The 17,752-nt window shown below is 40.3% G+C and overlaps 1 protein-coding gene across 3 annotated transcripts in view; it reads left to right on the forward strand.

The window, feature by feature from the left end:
- The first annotated feature begins 99 nt into the window (after window positions 1-99).
- AIDA (axin interactor, dorsalization associated) overlaps window positions 100-17,752 on the forward strand; it is a 38,617-nt gene continuing 20,964 nt past the window's right edge. For 2 of the 3 annotated variants that reach the window (XR_006961543.1, XM_047076539.1), the window contains exons 1-4: window positions 101-374; window positions 8,055-8,124; window positions 14,719-14,772; window positions 15,400-15,454. Coding sequence is in view for 2 of the 3 variants with exons in the window: in XM_047076539.1 (XP_046932495.1) it covers window positions 265-374; window positions 8,055-8,124; window positions 14,719-14,772; window positions 15,400-15,454 (289 nt within the window). In the remaining variant the exon portion in view is untranslated. Of the gene's footprint in view, window positions 375-8,054; window positions 8,125-14,718; window positions 14,773-15,399; window positions 15,455-17,752 lie in introns of all 3 variants that reach the window. The other variant, XM_047076540.1, reaches the window with a different exon arrangement.

Genomic DNA, 17,752 nt, shown 5'->3' on the forward strand with positions numbered 1-17,752 from the left:
GGCGGCCCTCGGGGGAGCGGGGCGGCCTCAACCTAACGCGGGGCGGGGCCTCGGGGGCGGAGCCTCGGCGGGGCGGCCGCTTCGGAGCCGCAAAGTTTGGCTGTGGCGGCAAATGGGCTTGGGCGGCTCCTCGGCGGGTGGCGGTGGTGGCCGTAGCGGTTCCTCCTGGCCCTGTTAATGTCGGGGCCAGGCCCGGGGAGGATGGCGCCCTAGAGCCCGGCCTCGCTGGGGTAGGGGCGGGAGGGGACGGGGTGGGCACCGGCCATGTCGGAGGTGACCCGGAGTCTGCTGCAGCGCTGGGGCGCCAGTTTTAGGAGAGGCGCCGACTTCGACTCTTGGGGCCAGCTGGTGGAGGCGATAGACGAGTATCAGATGTGAGTGACTAACCGCAGGAGCGGGCCAGCCCGGCTCCAGTCGGCCGCCTCCCCCTTTCTTCTGTCGGTGTCTCTCATCTCTGTATCTGCAGCCAAGGCTTCCCAGGGTGGGGCCCCGCAGGCACGGGGGCTGGGATCGCACTGGCCCCGGCGGGCTGCCCCGGAGCCGGCGGTCCGCTCGCTGGGCTTCCTCGCCCCTCTCCCCCTCCGCCGCCGCGGGGCCGGTTCCATTCAACAGGTAGCCCCTCTTTCCTGGGGCGCCCGCCCTAGCAGGCTACGTCTTTTAGTGCCCGTCCCCCGCCCCGCAGTCGGTTTCCTTTCCTCCTTTCCCCCGCCTCTCTCAGGTTGCTGCCCCTCAATTTCTCTTTTAGAATCGCTCAGGGAGACTTGTGTGTTCTCCGCCCACGTTCCAGGGATGAGTGGCCTTGCTCTGTGCGGTGCCTTCCTCCTCCCATGTGTAGGACAGGAGGAGGGAACTGGTGGCGATTGAGGGGAGGGGGTGCCCCCAGGAAGCAGCGAGGACAGGGGTGCCTCACCAGCCAAGGGTCCCCTTAAGCACCCCTTCTCCACCCCTCTTGCTGGCGAGCCGTGTTTTCACAATTCACCTCGATTCCGTTTCGGTTTCTGGAGCTGTTATTTGCTGGGCTGTGTGAGTCCCACCCACCCCCTCGCTCGGTCGCTTTGGGTGGAGTCCGCGCAGGATGTGAACAGAAGAGAGCAAACTGAATTAATGGACCCCGCACGGGAGCCACCGCTGCCTCTTCGGGTCCCTCCTCCTTGTCCTGTGTCTAATGTATAGCCGCTGGGTACTTTGTGAGTACCAGTCTCTTTGATCTTTGACCCGAAGTCCGATTTCTTTCTCTTTTTGCCCCCCCCCCCCAAAAAAAAACTTCGGGGGTGTTTTTTTAAACTAAAAGACAAGATTTACGTGTACATAAAATCTTGCTTATTTCTTGCACCTTTTACTGAAAATAAGAACTGCTTGCCAAAATGGTATTGTTTGCAGGCCGTTGCCATTAAATTAACTCTTTGGTCAAAAGCAAGTTATTGTTTGAGGTATAACCGAGGACGAAACCTTGTGCGAGTAAAATCCCCGCCCCCACGTGTCTTCTGGAAAGGATATACAATTGAGACTGGGAAGCTTTAAATTCTTTTTCCTTTCTCTACAATAGTTAACTTGTTTTTACCCGACCGTTAAGATAATTTAAATGTGCAGATGTTTTCCACGCCGTCCTACAGACTTGTAGTTTCCAAAAGCCCTGAAAACAACCTGCTCCGGGCCGTTTAGCCCTGTGCCCCCAACGCTGGCGCTTGTTTTGCATCTTCACTTGACTTCACTTGCTCTTGCAACTACTTAGTGAGAACATTACTCTCGGTTTACAAAACCAGGAAACTGAAGCTCTCAGGTTAAACAGATTAACGGGGGGGTCATAAAACTATACCACTGAAAGCCGGGTTGTTTGTTTTCGGTTGTTTTGGTTTTTGGGGTTTTTTGGTGTGGTGTTGGTGTTGTTGTTTTACTAAATCCTGTGTGCTCTGTTACGTGGTGCTTAAGACACTTTAAGATGCCTTGTGTAAGTGAACTGGGTTCCCAGAGCTCATAGCTTTACCTTACTGTGGCCAGTTAGCGAGCACCTGTGCGTGCTCATTCTGCGTGTTAGCGGAAATCACATGCCCTGAAATGTAAAGCTGCCTTCGCTTGTGCGGTGCTGGGACTCAGCGGCAGACTTCACAATGGGAAGTGAAGAATACCATGTCCAATTGAAATCACAAAGGAAAATTGAGTATGCAAGCTGTTAAGCTGGAATTTCTAGAAACCTCTCCATGAGAGTAATAGCCACATAGAAATCTATTGTTGGACCTCAATACTAACCTTTGAACGTAATGATTCAGAGGAGTTCTCAAGTGATAGAAACTGCTAGCGTCAAATCGGAAGAGTAATGATTGCCTTAAATTTTGTAAACATTCAGGCTACATGTAAAAAGTTGGATTGAAAATTAGGATATTCAAAAGTGAAGGCAAATTGTCTTTTTTATTTCAGTTATCTGTTTGGGAGGAAAGGTTGCAGAGAAGGAGACCATTTGGGGGTCACTAAATCACGTAAAAAAGAACGGACAGCATATTGAGAGTGAAGAAGGAAGAGTCTAGGATAACTGGCATTTCTAATTCGGTAGGCAGCAAGGACTTTATAGTCATGGAACGCAGTGAAATTTATGGGAGGAGGGATATTTAGGGAGGGAATAAACATGTCTGTATCATCACAATGTAAGAATACAGTAGCTTAAACAATTTCATCACTCAACAAGTGAGAGCTGGAGATACAAAAATGAATGCGATTTGATTCCCACCCTCAAAGCACTGAGAGTCTAATGGAGCATTTTAGAGTGATTGGGTCTTGCTGTTACAGAAGTATGAAAAGAGTATGTGCTGCTACATACTGCTTGCTGTTTCCAGGAGCATGCTTCTGCCTTAGGGCTGTTTGTACTTTTTCTGGAACATTCTTCTTTCATTATCTGCTTGGGTTGCATGGTCACCTCCTTCAGGTCTTTGTTCAGATATTATCTTCTCAATGAGGACCTGTCTGGCTACCCTGTTTCTAACTGCATAGCCTGTTACCTACCCCCACACCCTCCGCCTCAGCCTCCCACATCCTGACCGCCCCCCCTCACACACACCCTGTTTACTTTTTTCCATAGTGTGTATCACCATCTAAAATACAGTGTATTTTACGTATTGATTGTTTATTATCTCTCTCCCTTCTTGAGTGTAAACTCTGGGAGGGCAGGGTTAGAGGAGTTGTCTTGTTTTCTGCTTCACACTTAGTGTCCTAGTGATGCGAGGTTATTATTAAATCACTGTTTAATGAATGGGTTCAGAAGTATGCTGTGGGAGCACCGAGTTGATATTAAAGTATTGTTGGAAGATTTACACGAATTATGTCAAAACTAGAATTGCTAGCCAAAATATACATGGCCCATTGAGAGTAATTCATGAAGCAGGCCAGCCAGCTCTTTCAGCAGTCTGGGGATACAGTGACCCCCTCACTTATGATGGAATGATACGGACTCTGTTGCTCAGAATCAGATATTTCACAGGATCAGTGCTGAGGTATTAATCTAGCATGTGTTGCTCAATAAATACTTGTTAAATGAATGAGTTTGAAGACTGAATGATACCTGGTGTTAATCATCTTTACTATGCCTTACATCACTGCTGCTCAAAGTGGGTCCGCAGATGGCGGTGCTGGTCTACGGTAAGGAGATCAAGGAATTGAAATTGAAGATTTGGAAACTTTAGGGATGCTTGGGTGGCTCAGTTGGTTAAGCGTCCGACTCTTGGTTTTGGCTCACTCTCACGGTCTGTGAGTTTGAGCCCCACATCCGGCTTCATGCTGACAGTGTGGAGCCTGATTGGGATTCACTCTCTCCCTGCACTCCCCGCCCGCCCCCCCCCCCCCCCCCCCCCGTCTCTTAAAAAAGGATTTAGAAACTAGCAATTTGACATCTTCATGGTAGTTTTTATTAAAGTGTTAACTTAGAGCAAAATGGGGAAAGAAACTAGTCCTTCACTACAGATAGTTTGAGAAGCACTAATTTGTCATAGATCGTTGTGGGATTTCTTTCAGTTGCTTATGTGTTTATATTTAAGCTCCCTCTGAGAACAGTGGTTTTTTTTTTCCCCCCTACAGTCATCCTTGTAGGATGAGATTATTCCGGAGAGAAGAATATTTGAGAGGTTTCTCACCTTTCCTAATAGAACGTCAACTGTCTTAGCTGCTCATCTGATATCTAAAGCATGTGGATTTTCACTCAGTGGGCAAGATCACATCTCACTTTGTCTTAAAATAGTGCAATCATTTATGGATTCAGAAAGTTAAATTTTTACCCAGGTCTTTAAAAAGTTTTTAAAAAGAGTATAATATTTATACCATGAAATCCATCCATTTTACACATACAGACCAGTGAATTTTTAGCGATTTTATAGCACGTTGTACAACAATCACTACAGTTAAATTTCATAACATTTCCATCACCCAACAAAGATCCTTTGTGTCCATTGACATTCACTCCACATTCTCGTTCCAGCCTCAGGCAACCTGTAATCTATAGTAAAGATTTGTCTTTTCTGGACACTTCATGGAAACGGAATCATACAAAGTGTGATCTTTGGTATGTGGCTTCTTTCGCTCAGCATAGCGCCTTTGAGGTTCATCCCGTTGCGGCACGTGTCAGCACTTTGTTCCTTTTACTGCCGAATGGCATCACATCGTATGGATACCACCGTTGTGTATCCGTTCACTAGTTAAAGGACATTTGAGTTGTTTCTACTTTTTGACTATTATCAGTAACGCCGTTGTGAACGTTTACAGGTAACTCTTCATGTGCACATACATTTTCATTCCAAAGAGTGGAATTTCTGGGTAATAGAAGTTTACCTATACTTTGTGAAGGAAACTGCTGTATTGTCCAGACTGACTGTACAGTTTTACATTTCTACCCGCGGTGTATCGGAGTTACTGTTTCCCCACATTGATGGCATTTGTTATTGCCTGTCTTTTCTATGATAGCCATTCTAGTAGACGGATAGCATACTTCACTGTGGTTAGTTTGCCTTTCGTGAACCGTGAGAGAGGGACCTGAGCCAAAATCAAGAGTCAACTGACTGAGCCACCCAGGCACCCCTACCTATTGAGTTTATGACCGTTCTTTGTGTATTCTGGATATAGGTTCTTTATCAGACATATGATTTGCAAATATTTCCTCCCAGTCTGTTGCCTAATTTTGAAAAGCAAGGTTCTGTTTGAATTTAACATCCTTGTCCACTGACTATTAACATTTGAGCAGGAGTTGAGAGCTACCCCCTTTCTTTCTGATAACAACCATGCTTAGGTTAACAGTCACTATTAGCGTATTATGTGAGCACTGTTCAAATAAAGAAACTGTGCCACACTAGCACTTCCCTGAGGCAATTGGCATTGTTAAATGTAGACTGTGAGTCCTGAAAGAGAACTTCATATAAGGGGTAGTCCAGCAAGAGTTAGAAACTAAGTGCAGAACAAGGACAAGGATAATGGCAATGTCTATTCCTATTTGTACCTTCTCTTGTATAGAATTCACAAAGAGTGGGTCTGTGAATGACATCATAGGAAAATATTATGGGTTTCCACCTTTGAGGTAAAATAAATAAGTGGATGGAAACAGTTTGATTAAGTAAAATAGTGGAGTGATTCTTGGCAAATGTCAATAATTTTATGTAGGAGTTTCACACATTATAATAAGGAAGATGCATACCTTTCATCGATTGGAGAGAGGCCATCAAATATAATGGACTTTACACCTGGTCTTTAAGGACATGTGTGATTGCATAGACTAAAACTCCCATCTAAGACTTTTTTTTGAAATTCATTGAACTGTCTTTTGCAGTTGGTTTGGTAGGAAATCAAACACTTGCTACCCTTTGCATTCCTGCTTCCACCCCCCACCCAGAACAGTATAGTATGCTTGAGAATTATGGTTTTAATTTCTTTTGCCGGTGACAGAATGTTTCACCAAAGAATCCTTTCGATGGTCATTTCCCCCCCACAGATTTTTAAAAATTGAGATAAATATCACATAACATAAAATTTCCCATTGTAGGGGCACCTGGGTAGCTCAGTCGGTTCAGCGTTCAACTTTGGCTCAGGTCATGATCTCGCGGTTCGTGAGTTCGAGCCCCGCGTTGGGCTCTGTGCTGACATCTCAGAGAGTCTCCCTCTCTCTCTGCCCCTCCCCCACTCACGCTCTGTCTGTCTCTCAAAATAAATAAGCATTAAAAAAAATTAAGAAATGGGGCACCTGGGTGGCTCAGTCAGTTAAGTGTCCGACTTCGGCTCAGGTCATGATCTCAGTCCATGAGTTTGAGCCCCGCTGACAGCTCATAGCCTGGAGACTGCTTCGGATTCTGTGTCTCCCTCTCTCTCTGCCCCTCCCCTGCTCATGCTGTGTCTCTGTCTCAAAGATAAATAAAACATTTTTAAAATTAAAAAAAAAAATTTCCCACTGTAAAGTTGTACAATTTGGTGGTTCTAGTATATTCACAGTGTTCTGCAACCATCACCACAATCTCATTTCAGAATATTTCAAACCCCATATCTGATGTCAGTCACTCCCAATTCCCTCCTTACCCAGCCCCTGTCAACCACAAATCTGCTTTCTGTATCTATGGATTTATCCATTCTGGACATTTTGTGTAAATGATCAGGTGATTTTTTTGTACCTGGCATCTTTCATTTCACATGATGTTTTTGAGGTTCATGCTGTAGCTTGTAGCCGCAGTCTTCGTTCCTCTTTGTGATCAAATCCTATTTCATTGAAAGGATGCACCACATTTTGTTTATCCATTCTGCAGTTGATGGACACCTTGGGTATTTCCAGTTTGGGCTGTCGTGCATAATGTTGTTGCTGCGAACATTCATGTACAGGTCTTTTTGTGGGAGCATGTTTTCAGTTCTTGGACTATACCTAGAATTTTGAAATTGCTGGGTTATGTATGGTAACTCTATGTTTAACTTTTGAGGGACTGCCAAACTGTTTTCCACAGTGACTGCATCATTTTACATTCCTACCAGCACTGCATGAAGGTTCCAAAATTTCCATGTCCTTGCCAACAGCGTTATTTTTTTTTTCTCTTTTTAGAAATTATACCCATCCTAGTGGGTGTGAGGTGGTATCGTATTGTGCTTTTGATTTGTATTTCCCTAATGACTAATGATACGATATTTATTGGCTTATTGACCAGTTTTATATCTTTTTTGGGAAAATGTCCAAATCCTTTTCCCATTTTTAAATTGAGCTATTTGTCTTTTTATTGTATGGCTGTAAGAACCAGTCATTTAGCTTTTGTGGTCTCAGAAAGAGCTTGGGGTCCTTACTGGTGAATTTGGACCTAGTAACACACATCCATCCTTGGCTCAGCTGCAATTTTTAAGGACAATAATTGGGCAAACAGTGATTTTCATGTCTGATTGGTGGAGGATTTTCTTTTTCGTGAAAAATGTTTTGAAAAGTATTTAATGGGCTGCTATCATTTTGTCATGGCTGTTTGACTAATCTCAGCACTACTTCATTGTTTTTTAAAAATATTTGTAAGTATATTTATTTTGAGAGAGACAGTGCAAGGGCGGGGAAGATGCAGAGAGATGGCGGGGGGGGGGGGGGGCGGATAGAGGATCTGAAGCTGGCTCTGTGCTGAGAGCAGAGAGGAGGCTTGAACTCACAAACCACGAGGTCAGGACCTGAGCAGAAGTCAGATGCTTAACTGACTGAGCTACCTAAGCGCCCCCATTGTCTGTTTTTCTTTTTTATTTTTTTAAATTTACTTTTAATATTTATTTGTTTTTGAGACAGACGGGGACACACACACACACACACACACACACACATAGTGTGAGTGGGGGAGGGGCAGAGAGAGAGGAAGACACAGAATCTGAAGCAGGCTCCACGCTCTGAGCTGTCAGCATAGAGTCCGACACAGGGCTCAAACTCATGAACCACAAGCTGAAGTTGGACGCTTAACTAACTGAACCACCCAGATGCCCCCCCATTGTCTGTTTTTTAAAAGATTTAAATTATTTCACCTTGTTACACTTGAGATTGTTTGCTTTCCTTCAATTCTAAAGAATATTTATTTTTCTTCTTACAGATTAGCAAGACATCTACAAAAAGAGGCCCAAGCTCAACACAATAATTCTGAATTCACAGAAGAACAAAAGGTACTGTAAAGTAATCTCTACATGTATCAGATTCCAAATGGGAAGGATTCTGTCTTTCAAATCCATTAAGCAAAAACAAACAAGAGAAACTGTTACACTTAAGTACAAAGAATGACACTGATTATGCTTTGGGGAACATGAAGGAATCACTGAGAGATAACACTTGATTTGCTACTCTGTGACTTTCTCACTTGATGAATTTCTCCACTTAGCCATTTAGACTTTAGCTTTAGTGGAGACCCGCTACACTCCGGTTGCAGAGGGGTAGATTCCAGAGACTCAATTTTGATTGTGAGTAATTACATCCAACTTCAATACTTAATTAACTCTGAATTTTCTTAACTCCCTCTTCCCTCCTCTCAAAACAAACACATATCCAAAAACCAAGCCTCCCCCAAAAGCCACCACTGAAAAAAATTAGTTCAAGTCAAGAATTTGGCATAAAAATACATGAGCCAAGTAACTGCATATGGTTACAAAATGTTTCAATGGTGCTCTTTCTCCTTGAATTAAAATTTTAATGTGTCAAGTTGATTCCCTGGATTGTTAGAGATTAAAAAAAAAAAAAACAGGATACTTTAAGAAACTTTGCTTTAAAAGAGTGAGAAGAAATGGAAGAAACAATTCCCATTTTTTCCTGGCTCAGAGTGTCTAGTGTTAAAGTCAAATTTTAATCTCGTAGATAATGAAAAAAATTACTGCGTCAGATTTTCCTTCCTATCTTAAGATGTTGTAAAAAACTATAGTGACTTAATTTGTTTTTATTAATCTTTTTTTTTTTTTTTTTTAGTACAAGGGGGTGGGAGTGGTTTTTTGCACGTGTTTTAAGTAAGCCTGAACAAATTTATCTTTGTTCTTTTGCCTGTATTCTTTTGACTCTTGTTTGTAGGAGTTTGGATGGGAAAAAACCCAAAAGATGAGGGTTAGCTATGTTTCTTGCACAAGTTTGTATATTTGCATTTTTAAAATATTTAGGAGCTACATTATCTAATGTACTCTTTCTATTTATCTAAAAAAGAAAACACAATACTACAATATACAGATGTGTTTTTTCTTTATTCCTTTACGGTTGTTAATGTACACAGTAGATGTAGGAAATTTAAGATTTGAGCCCAGCAAAATAATTACCAGGGAGGAAACGATGGGTTTGCTTGAGGAAAGGAACAAACACTATTCATAGGAATTTACCACCTCTGTAAGATTTGTGAACTCTGGGAATGATTAGGAAGTGATTGGCTGGCATGACAAAATTGAGAGGCAAAACACCTTAACTTTGAAACACGATCTCCAGTGTCTGAGTGTGTGAATTAACAGCTGACCAAGTGTGTTATGAATAGGGAAACAAATGAAAGCTGAGGGAATTTTTGGAAGTTGAATGATTCCTACACTGTAATCACCTGTTTGCCTTGAGTTACTTACATGCTTTATCTCCAACATCTGTTGCTCAGATATAGGACCTATGAGCAACGTGACCTCAAATGTAAAGTGAGTTGACCTAAAAGCAAAAATGTTTTCAAATGCCATCAAGAAGTGAGCTTTGTTACACAACAATAATTAGACTAATGAAAAACAATAAACTTTTTCTTAATTTTCTTTAAGGCTGAAGCTGATGTGTGATTATGCTCTTTATTCTTTAATTTATAGCTGTTCCTTAGTAGCCACCAATGCTGTCTTTTTTCAGTTTACACAGACCCACAGATCTTCTGCTCCATGAGGCCTGGGAGGCAGCATGACCTTGAGGAAAAGCCTGAGGCCTTGAGTTGGAAGGCTTTGGTCTTGAATCCCAGCCCTGTCCCTGGGCCTTAACTTCCTTAAGTATGAAATGAGGGATTAGATAACCCTAAATGATCTTAAAAGATATCCCTAAATCTTCTAATGCCTTCTGCCTTTGAAGTTTTCTGTACCTCCTCCTTTTCTGGAGGCCTGATTTCTGAGGCATTTGTTATTTATAATACCTGCCTAGGAGGCATTTGTGGCTGCCAGTTGTGACTCCAGAGAGAGCTTGTTCCTGCCTGCCTGTTCCTTGGGCTTGGAGAAGGACCCCCCAAGTCACTCTGTACTACGTTAGGAACATAAGGCAAGTCGTATGCATTTACAAGTTTAATTTTCTTTAAAAATACAGGCGAAACACTCACAGCCAACCAAAAAAAACTCATAGTGACATATACGTCGTCTTATTTTTGAATGTCCCAAAAGAAAAAAGTTAGAAGCTCCAAGTTAATGATTAGGAAACCAAGATTTTCCAGACGTGATCTGGGGAACACTGGCTCTAAAAAATTAATAGATGTTATTTGAACAGAGAGTTTGTGACTTGTTCAAGGCTTTTCATATGCTAATGTGTATGTTGAATTTTTAAAGGCTTTGGGTAGTGGAGTGTTTCTTAAATGTGTTTGCTTTTCGAAGGCCCCCTCCTCCCTTTATAGAACACTTAATTGGGTCTAGTGTTCCGAAGAACACAATATGGGAGATTTTGAAACCAACCGTTAGGTCTGCAAAAATAATTGAATGTCAGACCTGGCACTTAAGCCAAAGGAGAAGAAACTCAATTGTGTTTGCCTCAAAAGAGAAAAATGCAGAATATATACCTCAGTTACTCTAAGCAAAATTGTTCTTTGTATTTTCTATTTGGAATTATATCTTTTATGCTTAGAATCAAATCTTAGAATTATACTAACCATTCAGTAGTTTGTGGGACTTTGAAAGATTTTTTTAAAAAGCAACATTTCTTTATGAAGCTTTTTACTGTCTCACAATAAGCTTTGAAAAATATTTGATGAATAAATGCTTTGTTGGATCTTAGGTTATTGATATTTATTCGTATATAAGTAAGATCAGAGAGAAATCCTAATTTTTGAGAAAAATATCTTCACGATGTTTATTTCTTTTAAGTTTATTCATTTTGAGAGAGAGAGAATGAGTGCAGGAGGGGCATAGAGAGAAGGGGACACAGAATCCGAAGCAGGCTCCGTGCTGTCAGCACAGAGCCTGATGCGGGGCTCAAACTCACGAACCGTGAGATCATGACCTGAGCCTATGTCAGACGTTTAACTGAGCCACCCAGGCAGGCGCCCCCACAATATTTATTTTAAATCTAAACTCTAAAGCAGAACTACTCATCTCTCTAAACTTTATTCATTGGTGATTTAAAAAATATCTTCCTATGGATTTGCTATTCTCATAGATTTCTGGTAGAAAATAAGGTTTATGATTCTCATTTGATCCTCCCTCGTGATTAGTTGACTTAGCTTTCATTTCAATTCTCAATAGTTTTGTCATTATAACAACTGAGTTTAGTAGCCAAAAAATAGCTGCCAAGAGCTTTCATTCCATTAAATTCCCTACTTTGGTGTAGTAGGTTTTCTCATGTAAGTTTCTGGACAGAATAGAACATCCTGTCTCATGATGCTTAGAAAGTTTTTCCCTGTTTTGAATCAAATTTGGTAGTAATGAGAATTCCAGCACTATACGCTTGTTTTATAGGTTCCCCCTTTCCACTGACTTTCCAGCTTTCCCCTATCCACTCCCCCGCCCCCTCGCAGCCAGAGAGTAGATGACGGCTGTTTAAATAAAAAAAAAAGTACGTCTGGAGTAAGACTGTGTTACTTTATGTGTATTTTGTAAACTTTTTTTCCTTATATAAATTATGTTTTAGCAAAATTAAAATGTAGCTCTTTGTTTTTAGTCCGTCTTTTCCTTAACTGCTCTTTTAGAGTTATTAATTTCCCTACCAATGACAAAATAAAATAGCTAATATTCTGAAAATGAGAACATTTTCCATGGCTATACCATATTAGTCATGAGCAGTTCATTTGAATGAGGTGCTAATAATTTAAATCTTTCTAAAATTAGTCTTCATTTACCTTCAGGGCTTAGTCTTAACGTACTTGAGTTGATAGTGCTTCTGTTTGGACACAAGCGACCTTGTGCCACTTAATCATTCTTCCTAACGGTTTGTTTCTAAGAAAGGTGGAACAGTTACAGTAGCGAGAACTTGATTTTGACATCAGTAAATGCTACATGTTTTAAAAGTCATTGCTGCAGCTGAAAATGATAGTGTTTCGCTCCCTTTTTAATACTGATGTTGGGTGTGGTCCCTTAAAGTAGTTATGAATAATGCTCATTGGTATTTTGCCACAGTTCAGTAGGTTCTGTGTACAGAGCGGCCGGTTCTGCTTAACTTGAAGAAATGCTTAAATTTAAAATCAGTTATTAGTGGGATTGTAGTTGTTAAAGAGCATTTTACCTTAAATGTTAACCGCCTCGATTCAAATGGATTTTATAGTAGAGAAAGAAGGGGAGTTAGCCACTATTTTTAAAGACTTCCTCATTGATACATCTCACAACAAAACCCTTTTTAAAAAGCATTTTTTAAAGAACCTAAAGCATATGGCCAAATGGTATTAAAATAAGTATATTGCTTTGTTGGATATATTACTGTTGTACGTATAGAATACTTTGATGTCTAGGGCAAGTTACTGAACCTCTCTTCGGTCTTCACGTCTACAGAAGGATTGTGTCTTAACTCGGGGTTAGAGTAAGATTACATGAATTAATGCTTGTACCTCACTTAGGAGAGCCTGAGTATTTAATAGCCGTTAGCCATTACTATCTAACTACACACAGCCACGCACATTTTAAGTCACCTGCTAGTTTTGTCAGAGTTGAGTGGTATATTTGAACCCTTATTTGGGGATGTTATATTTTATGTAGAAAAGACTCTTGCTGTTTCATATGCAATAGCTATTTGAGAGAACGGATAAATCTATGAGTTACTTTGAATGTAAAATTTCAGAATAAAATTGGGTATTTTCTAAACTGAGATAGTGGGATTAAAAGGAAGTTTTAAAGATCATGGAGACAGTTAAATAGCGTTTTGTTCCTTGGCCAAGGGTCCTGTCTCAGTAGCGGGTCGAGTCTGTGTACCAGCTGTTTATTGTTGGTAAGCTGATTGCGTAGTGCCCACTCGCCTAAGTGCCAGGGGCCAGCACAATACTCATTACACCTTTTTGCTCCTCATTTATCTTTTTTTTTTTTTTAATTTTTTTTTTTTTCAACGTTTATTTATTTTTTTTGGGACAGAGAGAGACAGAGCATGAACGGGGGAGGCGCAGAGAGAGAGGGAGACACAGAATCGGAAGCAGGCTCCAGGCTCTGAGCCATCAGCCCAGAGCCCGACGCGGGGCTCGAACTCCCGGACCGCGAGATCGTGACCTGGCTGAAGTCGGACGCTCAACCGACTGCGCCACCCAGGCGCCCCCTCATTTATCTTATAAAGAAAGTGGCCAAAGAGAAAACCACAAAAGCCAATTTGCTAAACTTTTGCAAGTGATCAGTACATGTAGAAGATACATCATTTTTTTCCAAGCAGTGTTTCGTTCTGAAGGCAGTGCACATGTTGTATGTAAATACTTAACTTTCATGGTCTGGGTTTATTTCTAATAAAAACAGAAGAAATGCCTTTTTTTGCAAGGACTTAAAAATGTTGATGGGCGTACTTCAGCCGTCTACTCTTGTAGGTGTTTCTTCTGTGGGTTTCCTCATTGTCATTTCCACCCTCATCATTCACGTGCTTGTTCTGATTACCGTTTGCCTGGACGGCTGAGGTAACCCAACTGCTCTTACCTTTGGTCTTTTCCCTTTTCTACCCTAGCCTATGGGGACTGTTCTCACAACAGTCTTCTTAAAAGGGCAAATCTGATGGTCATTCTTCTGTTCAAAAACTTCTGTGCAATTGAAGGTCCTTCTGAATGACCACCCTAGGACACACACATTTTCAAACCTATATCCCTCTGCTTTCAGTTTGAGACTTTGGACAACTGAATTGTGACAGTTTTCTCAACTCTTCAGTTTTCAAAACCTTCCCAAGTCACTAGGGTTTGATTTCTAACACAGACTCTTGCACTATTTCTTCAGAACATACGTAATGGCTTACTTTGCTGTGCGAATAAGAGTTAAGTGTTTTTTCTTAATATTACAGTGATTTTGTAGTATCTCCTCTCACATAATAGAATTTGAGCTTATGAAAAGCAAGGACTGTACCCTATCATTTACGTCTGTCTTATAGCTCATCTAAAACAGACCTGAATGCAAAATTAGCCACCACATATCACAACTATTGATTTTGCTTGGTATTATCTATATATTTAATTAGACAAGTCAAGATTGGACTTAAGTCAAAATTAAATGATCCCATTTTGCTATTTTCAGGTATTTCTAGTTTTAAATCTTTTCAGGACTTTCAGGCTTAATAGAGAAGAAGGAAGGAAAAGCTGGGGAGGGAAGAAGTTGGAATTCTTTTCATTGCCCTTTAAATAAATCTTAAAGCTTTCAACAAAGCCAAATGGATTTTAAATTGGTCAGAGTACAATTAGGTGTGGAGAGAATATATATTCCCCTTCTCTCTCTTGTCCTAGCCCTTTGCCTCTGGTTTCTCTTCTCTAAAATCTGCAAGACACCAAAAAGAAATAGAATTTAACTTTAAAAAAATTAAAAAAAAAAATTATAGATCGTTTACGAACAAAAATTAACTCCATGATTTTGACAACTAACAGTTACAGTGTATTTGGTATTTATAGCTTTTTCTTTCTCCTACAGAAAACCATAGGCAAAATTGCAACATGCTTGGAATTACGAAGTGCAGCTTTACAGGTAAACAGCGTTTTTTTTCTTTCTAATGTAAGAGAAAATTATTCTGAACTGTTCTAATAAACATAGGGGTTAATGCTAAAAGCGGTATTGTGTCAGAAGAGATTTATAGCAATAGGAATTCATGGGTTAAAGTCCTATTCAAAGATTTAGTTCAGGGGCGCCTGGGTGGCGCAGTCGGTTAAGCGTCCGACTTCAGCCAGGTCACGATCTCGCGGTCCGTGAGTTCGAGCCCCGCGTCGGGCTCTGGGCTGATGGCTCAGAGCCTGGAGCCTGTTTCCGATTCTGTGTCTCCCTCTCTCTCTGCCCCTCCCCCGTTCATGCTCTGTCTCTCTCTGTCCCAAAAATAAATAAACTTTAAAAAAAAAAAAAAAAGATTTAGTTCATATTTAATAAGTTACAGAGAAAAGATATAACTTCCACTTTTTGCAATTTTTACCCTGAATGTTCCAAAATATAAAACCCAATAAAAAAACCCGTTTGGGACTTTTCATTTTCTACTTTGAAAGCAAGAATTGGATTCATTTATTTTGGCTACTTTTTGAATATTTAGTTCTTGCCACTTAAAAAACATAGGGTGTAGTGAAACTTTTGTAATAAAAAGATGTAATATGTGTGTTTTAAATTCAGTCCACACAGTCTCAAGAAGAATTTAAACTGGAGGACCTGAAGAAGCTAGAACCAAGTAAGTTTTACTTTATTTTTTTGGTGGTACTCCTTTAGAAAGATATTTAATCTCTTAGAGATACAAAGATTATTTAGCATAAGGGCATCTGGGTGGCTCAGTCAGTTGAGCATTTGACTCTTGATTTTGGCTCAGGTTGTGATCCCAGGGTCGTGGGATGGAGCTGCACATTCAGTGTGAAGTCTGCTTAAGATATTCTCTCTCTCTCTCTCTCTCTCTCTCTCTCTGTCCTAAAAATAAAAAATAAGGATTATTTGGCATAGATGCTTATTCATTTCTGTTAGTATCTAGTCATGTGTGGCTTTTTTGTGCTTTTATACATCCTAAAATGTTATAGAAATGCTTAAATTTAAAATAAGTTATTAGTGGGATCGTAGTTGTTAAACATTTTACCTTAAATGTTAACTGCCTCAATTCAAATGGATTTTATAGTAGAGAAAGAAAAGGAGAGAACTAATTTTTTTAAAGATTTACTCATTGATACATCCCACTTAGTTACTACAAAGTCCTTTTTAAAAAACATTTTTAAAAGAACCTAAAGCATATGGCCAAATGGTATTAAAATAAGTATATTGGTTTGTTGGATATATGACTGTTGTATGTATAGAATATATTGATGTCTAGGGCAAGTTACTTAACCTCTCTTCAGTTTTCACATCTATAAAATGATTGTATCTAACTCGGGGTTATATTGAGGACTACCCCTAAATATTATAGGAATTATTATTCTGTTCACCATTATAGAATATGAAAAATTATTTGATTCAAGGTTGTACCTCATCCATATGTTTTAGCCTTTGTTTTGTTTTAACCACTTCAATAAGACTATACCTACTTTGGTAAGCATTGACAGTAGAGTTTCCTGGAGAGGAAAAAGTTACAGCCATTGAGGCCCATTTATACTACCTGTCTTTGAAGACTACACTGAAATCAGTCCAGCTGTTTGCTGTGCTTTACGAAGTATTTCCTTGTTCCCATTTTCCTTTCCCTTCTTGAAAGCTTTTTTGAAGTAAACAGTTGCTTCAAATGTTTTGGTGGTTGGGATGTGCCAAATAAGGTTTTCTTATTGGTTCAAATGGATGTTCACTTAGAGCAAATGTCTGTAATGTAGGCAAAGACACAATGATTGAGAATCACCACGGTCCACCTTAGAACATTTCCATCGCCCCAGAAAGAAACCCCATCCCCATTAGCACACATCTGCTTCCCCCGCTCCTCGATTCCTGGTCCTAGGCAACCATTAATCTACTTTCTGTTTTTGTGAATTTGCGTGTTCTGGACATTTTGCATAAATGCAATCATACCACATATGGTTATATATTAGATTATTTTAAGAAAAGCACATCGATAGCTTTTTAAAAAGATGACAATGGGGGTGCCTGGGTGGCTCAGTCGGCTGAGTGTCCGACTTGAGCTCAGGTCATGATCTCATGGTTCATGGGTTTTAGCCCTGCATCGACCTCTCTGCTGACTGTGTGGAGCCTGCTTCAGATTCTCTGTCTCCCACTGTCTCCCTCTCTGTCCCTCCTCTGTGTGTGTTCTCTCTCTCTCTCTCTCTCAAAATAAACATATAAAAAATTACAACTGCAGTTATGATGTCTGTGTTATGTAATGGTTCTAAATAAGATTATAATGTTCAGTTTTTTTCATGACAAAAATTATTAGGATTTTGACTTTCTATTTAGTCACTGTTTTTCATTAGTTTCTGTTTGTTTTTCAATTTGTTTCCAAATAAAATTTTAGAATCTTACAGATTTCTCCTATTGCCTTATAGGATCTTTTGTTGGTATTAATAGTTACCGTTTTTTAGAGTATCAGCTATGGACCAAACACTCAACTCCACTCAGCTGTATTTTGCTGACACTTGCCCATGACTTCACAGTTTGTACATGTCAGAACTGGGTTTTGACCAGGTTTCTAAGTGACCCCAGAGCCTGTGTTCCTTCCACCATATTGTGTTGTTAATATCTGTAATGGTGCAGTATTGACATCAACCCTAAATATTATGGTTTTCCAGTTCAGGCGACCCATGTGTTAGTAGAAGATTGGACTAAACCCTGCATTAATCCTCTGTTTCTTGCTTTTGTGTCTGTTTTTATTTTTTTAAGATTAGGGGTGGGGATGGGAAGCAAAGATAGTACTATTGGGATTTATTTTGCTATACTTTGAATTTATATAGTGCATTTGGACCTTCTTGGTACTTAATTATCTTTTTGGGTGATTTTAATTTGCTGTTGTGTCTTCAAGGAATGTAAATGTATATGTTATATCTCGGGATATGCTCTGTAATTTTGCATT

This window comes from Lynx rufus, unplaced genomic scaffold, assembly GCF_022079265.1.
Source record: "Lynx rufus isolate CCGP_SWC_20201006 ecotype Redwood Valley unplaced genomic scaffold, mLynRuf1.p SCAF_15, whole genome shotgun sequence".
In the NCBI taxonomy this organism is placed as follows: Eukaryota; Metazoa; Chordata; class Mammalia; order Carnivora; family Felidae; genus Lynx; species Lynx rufus.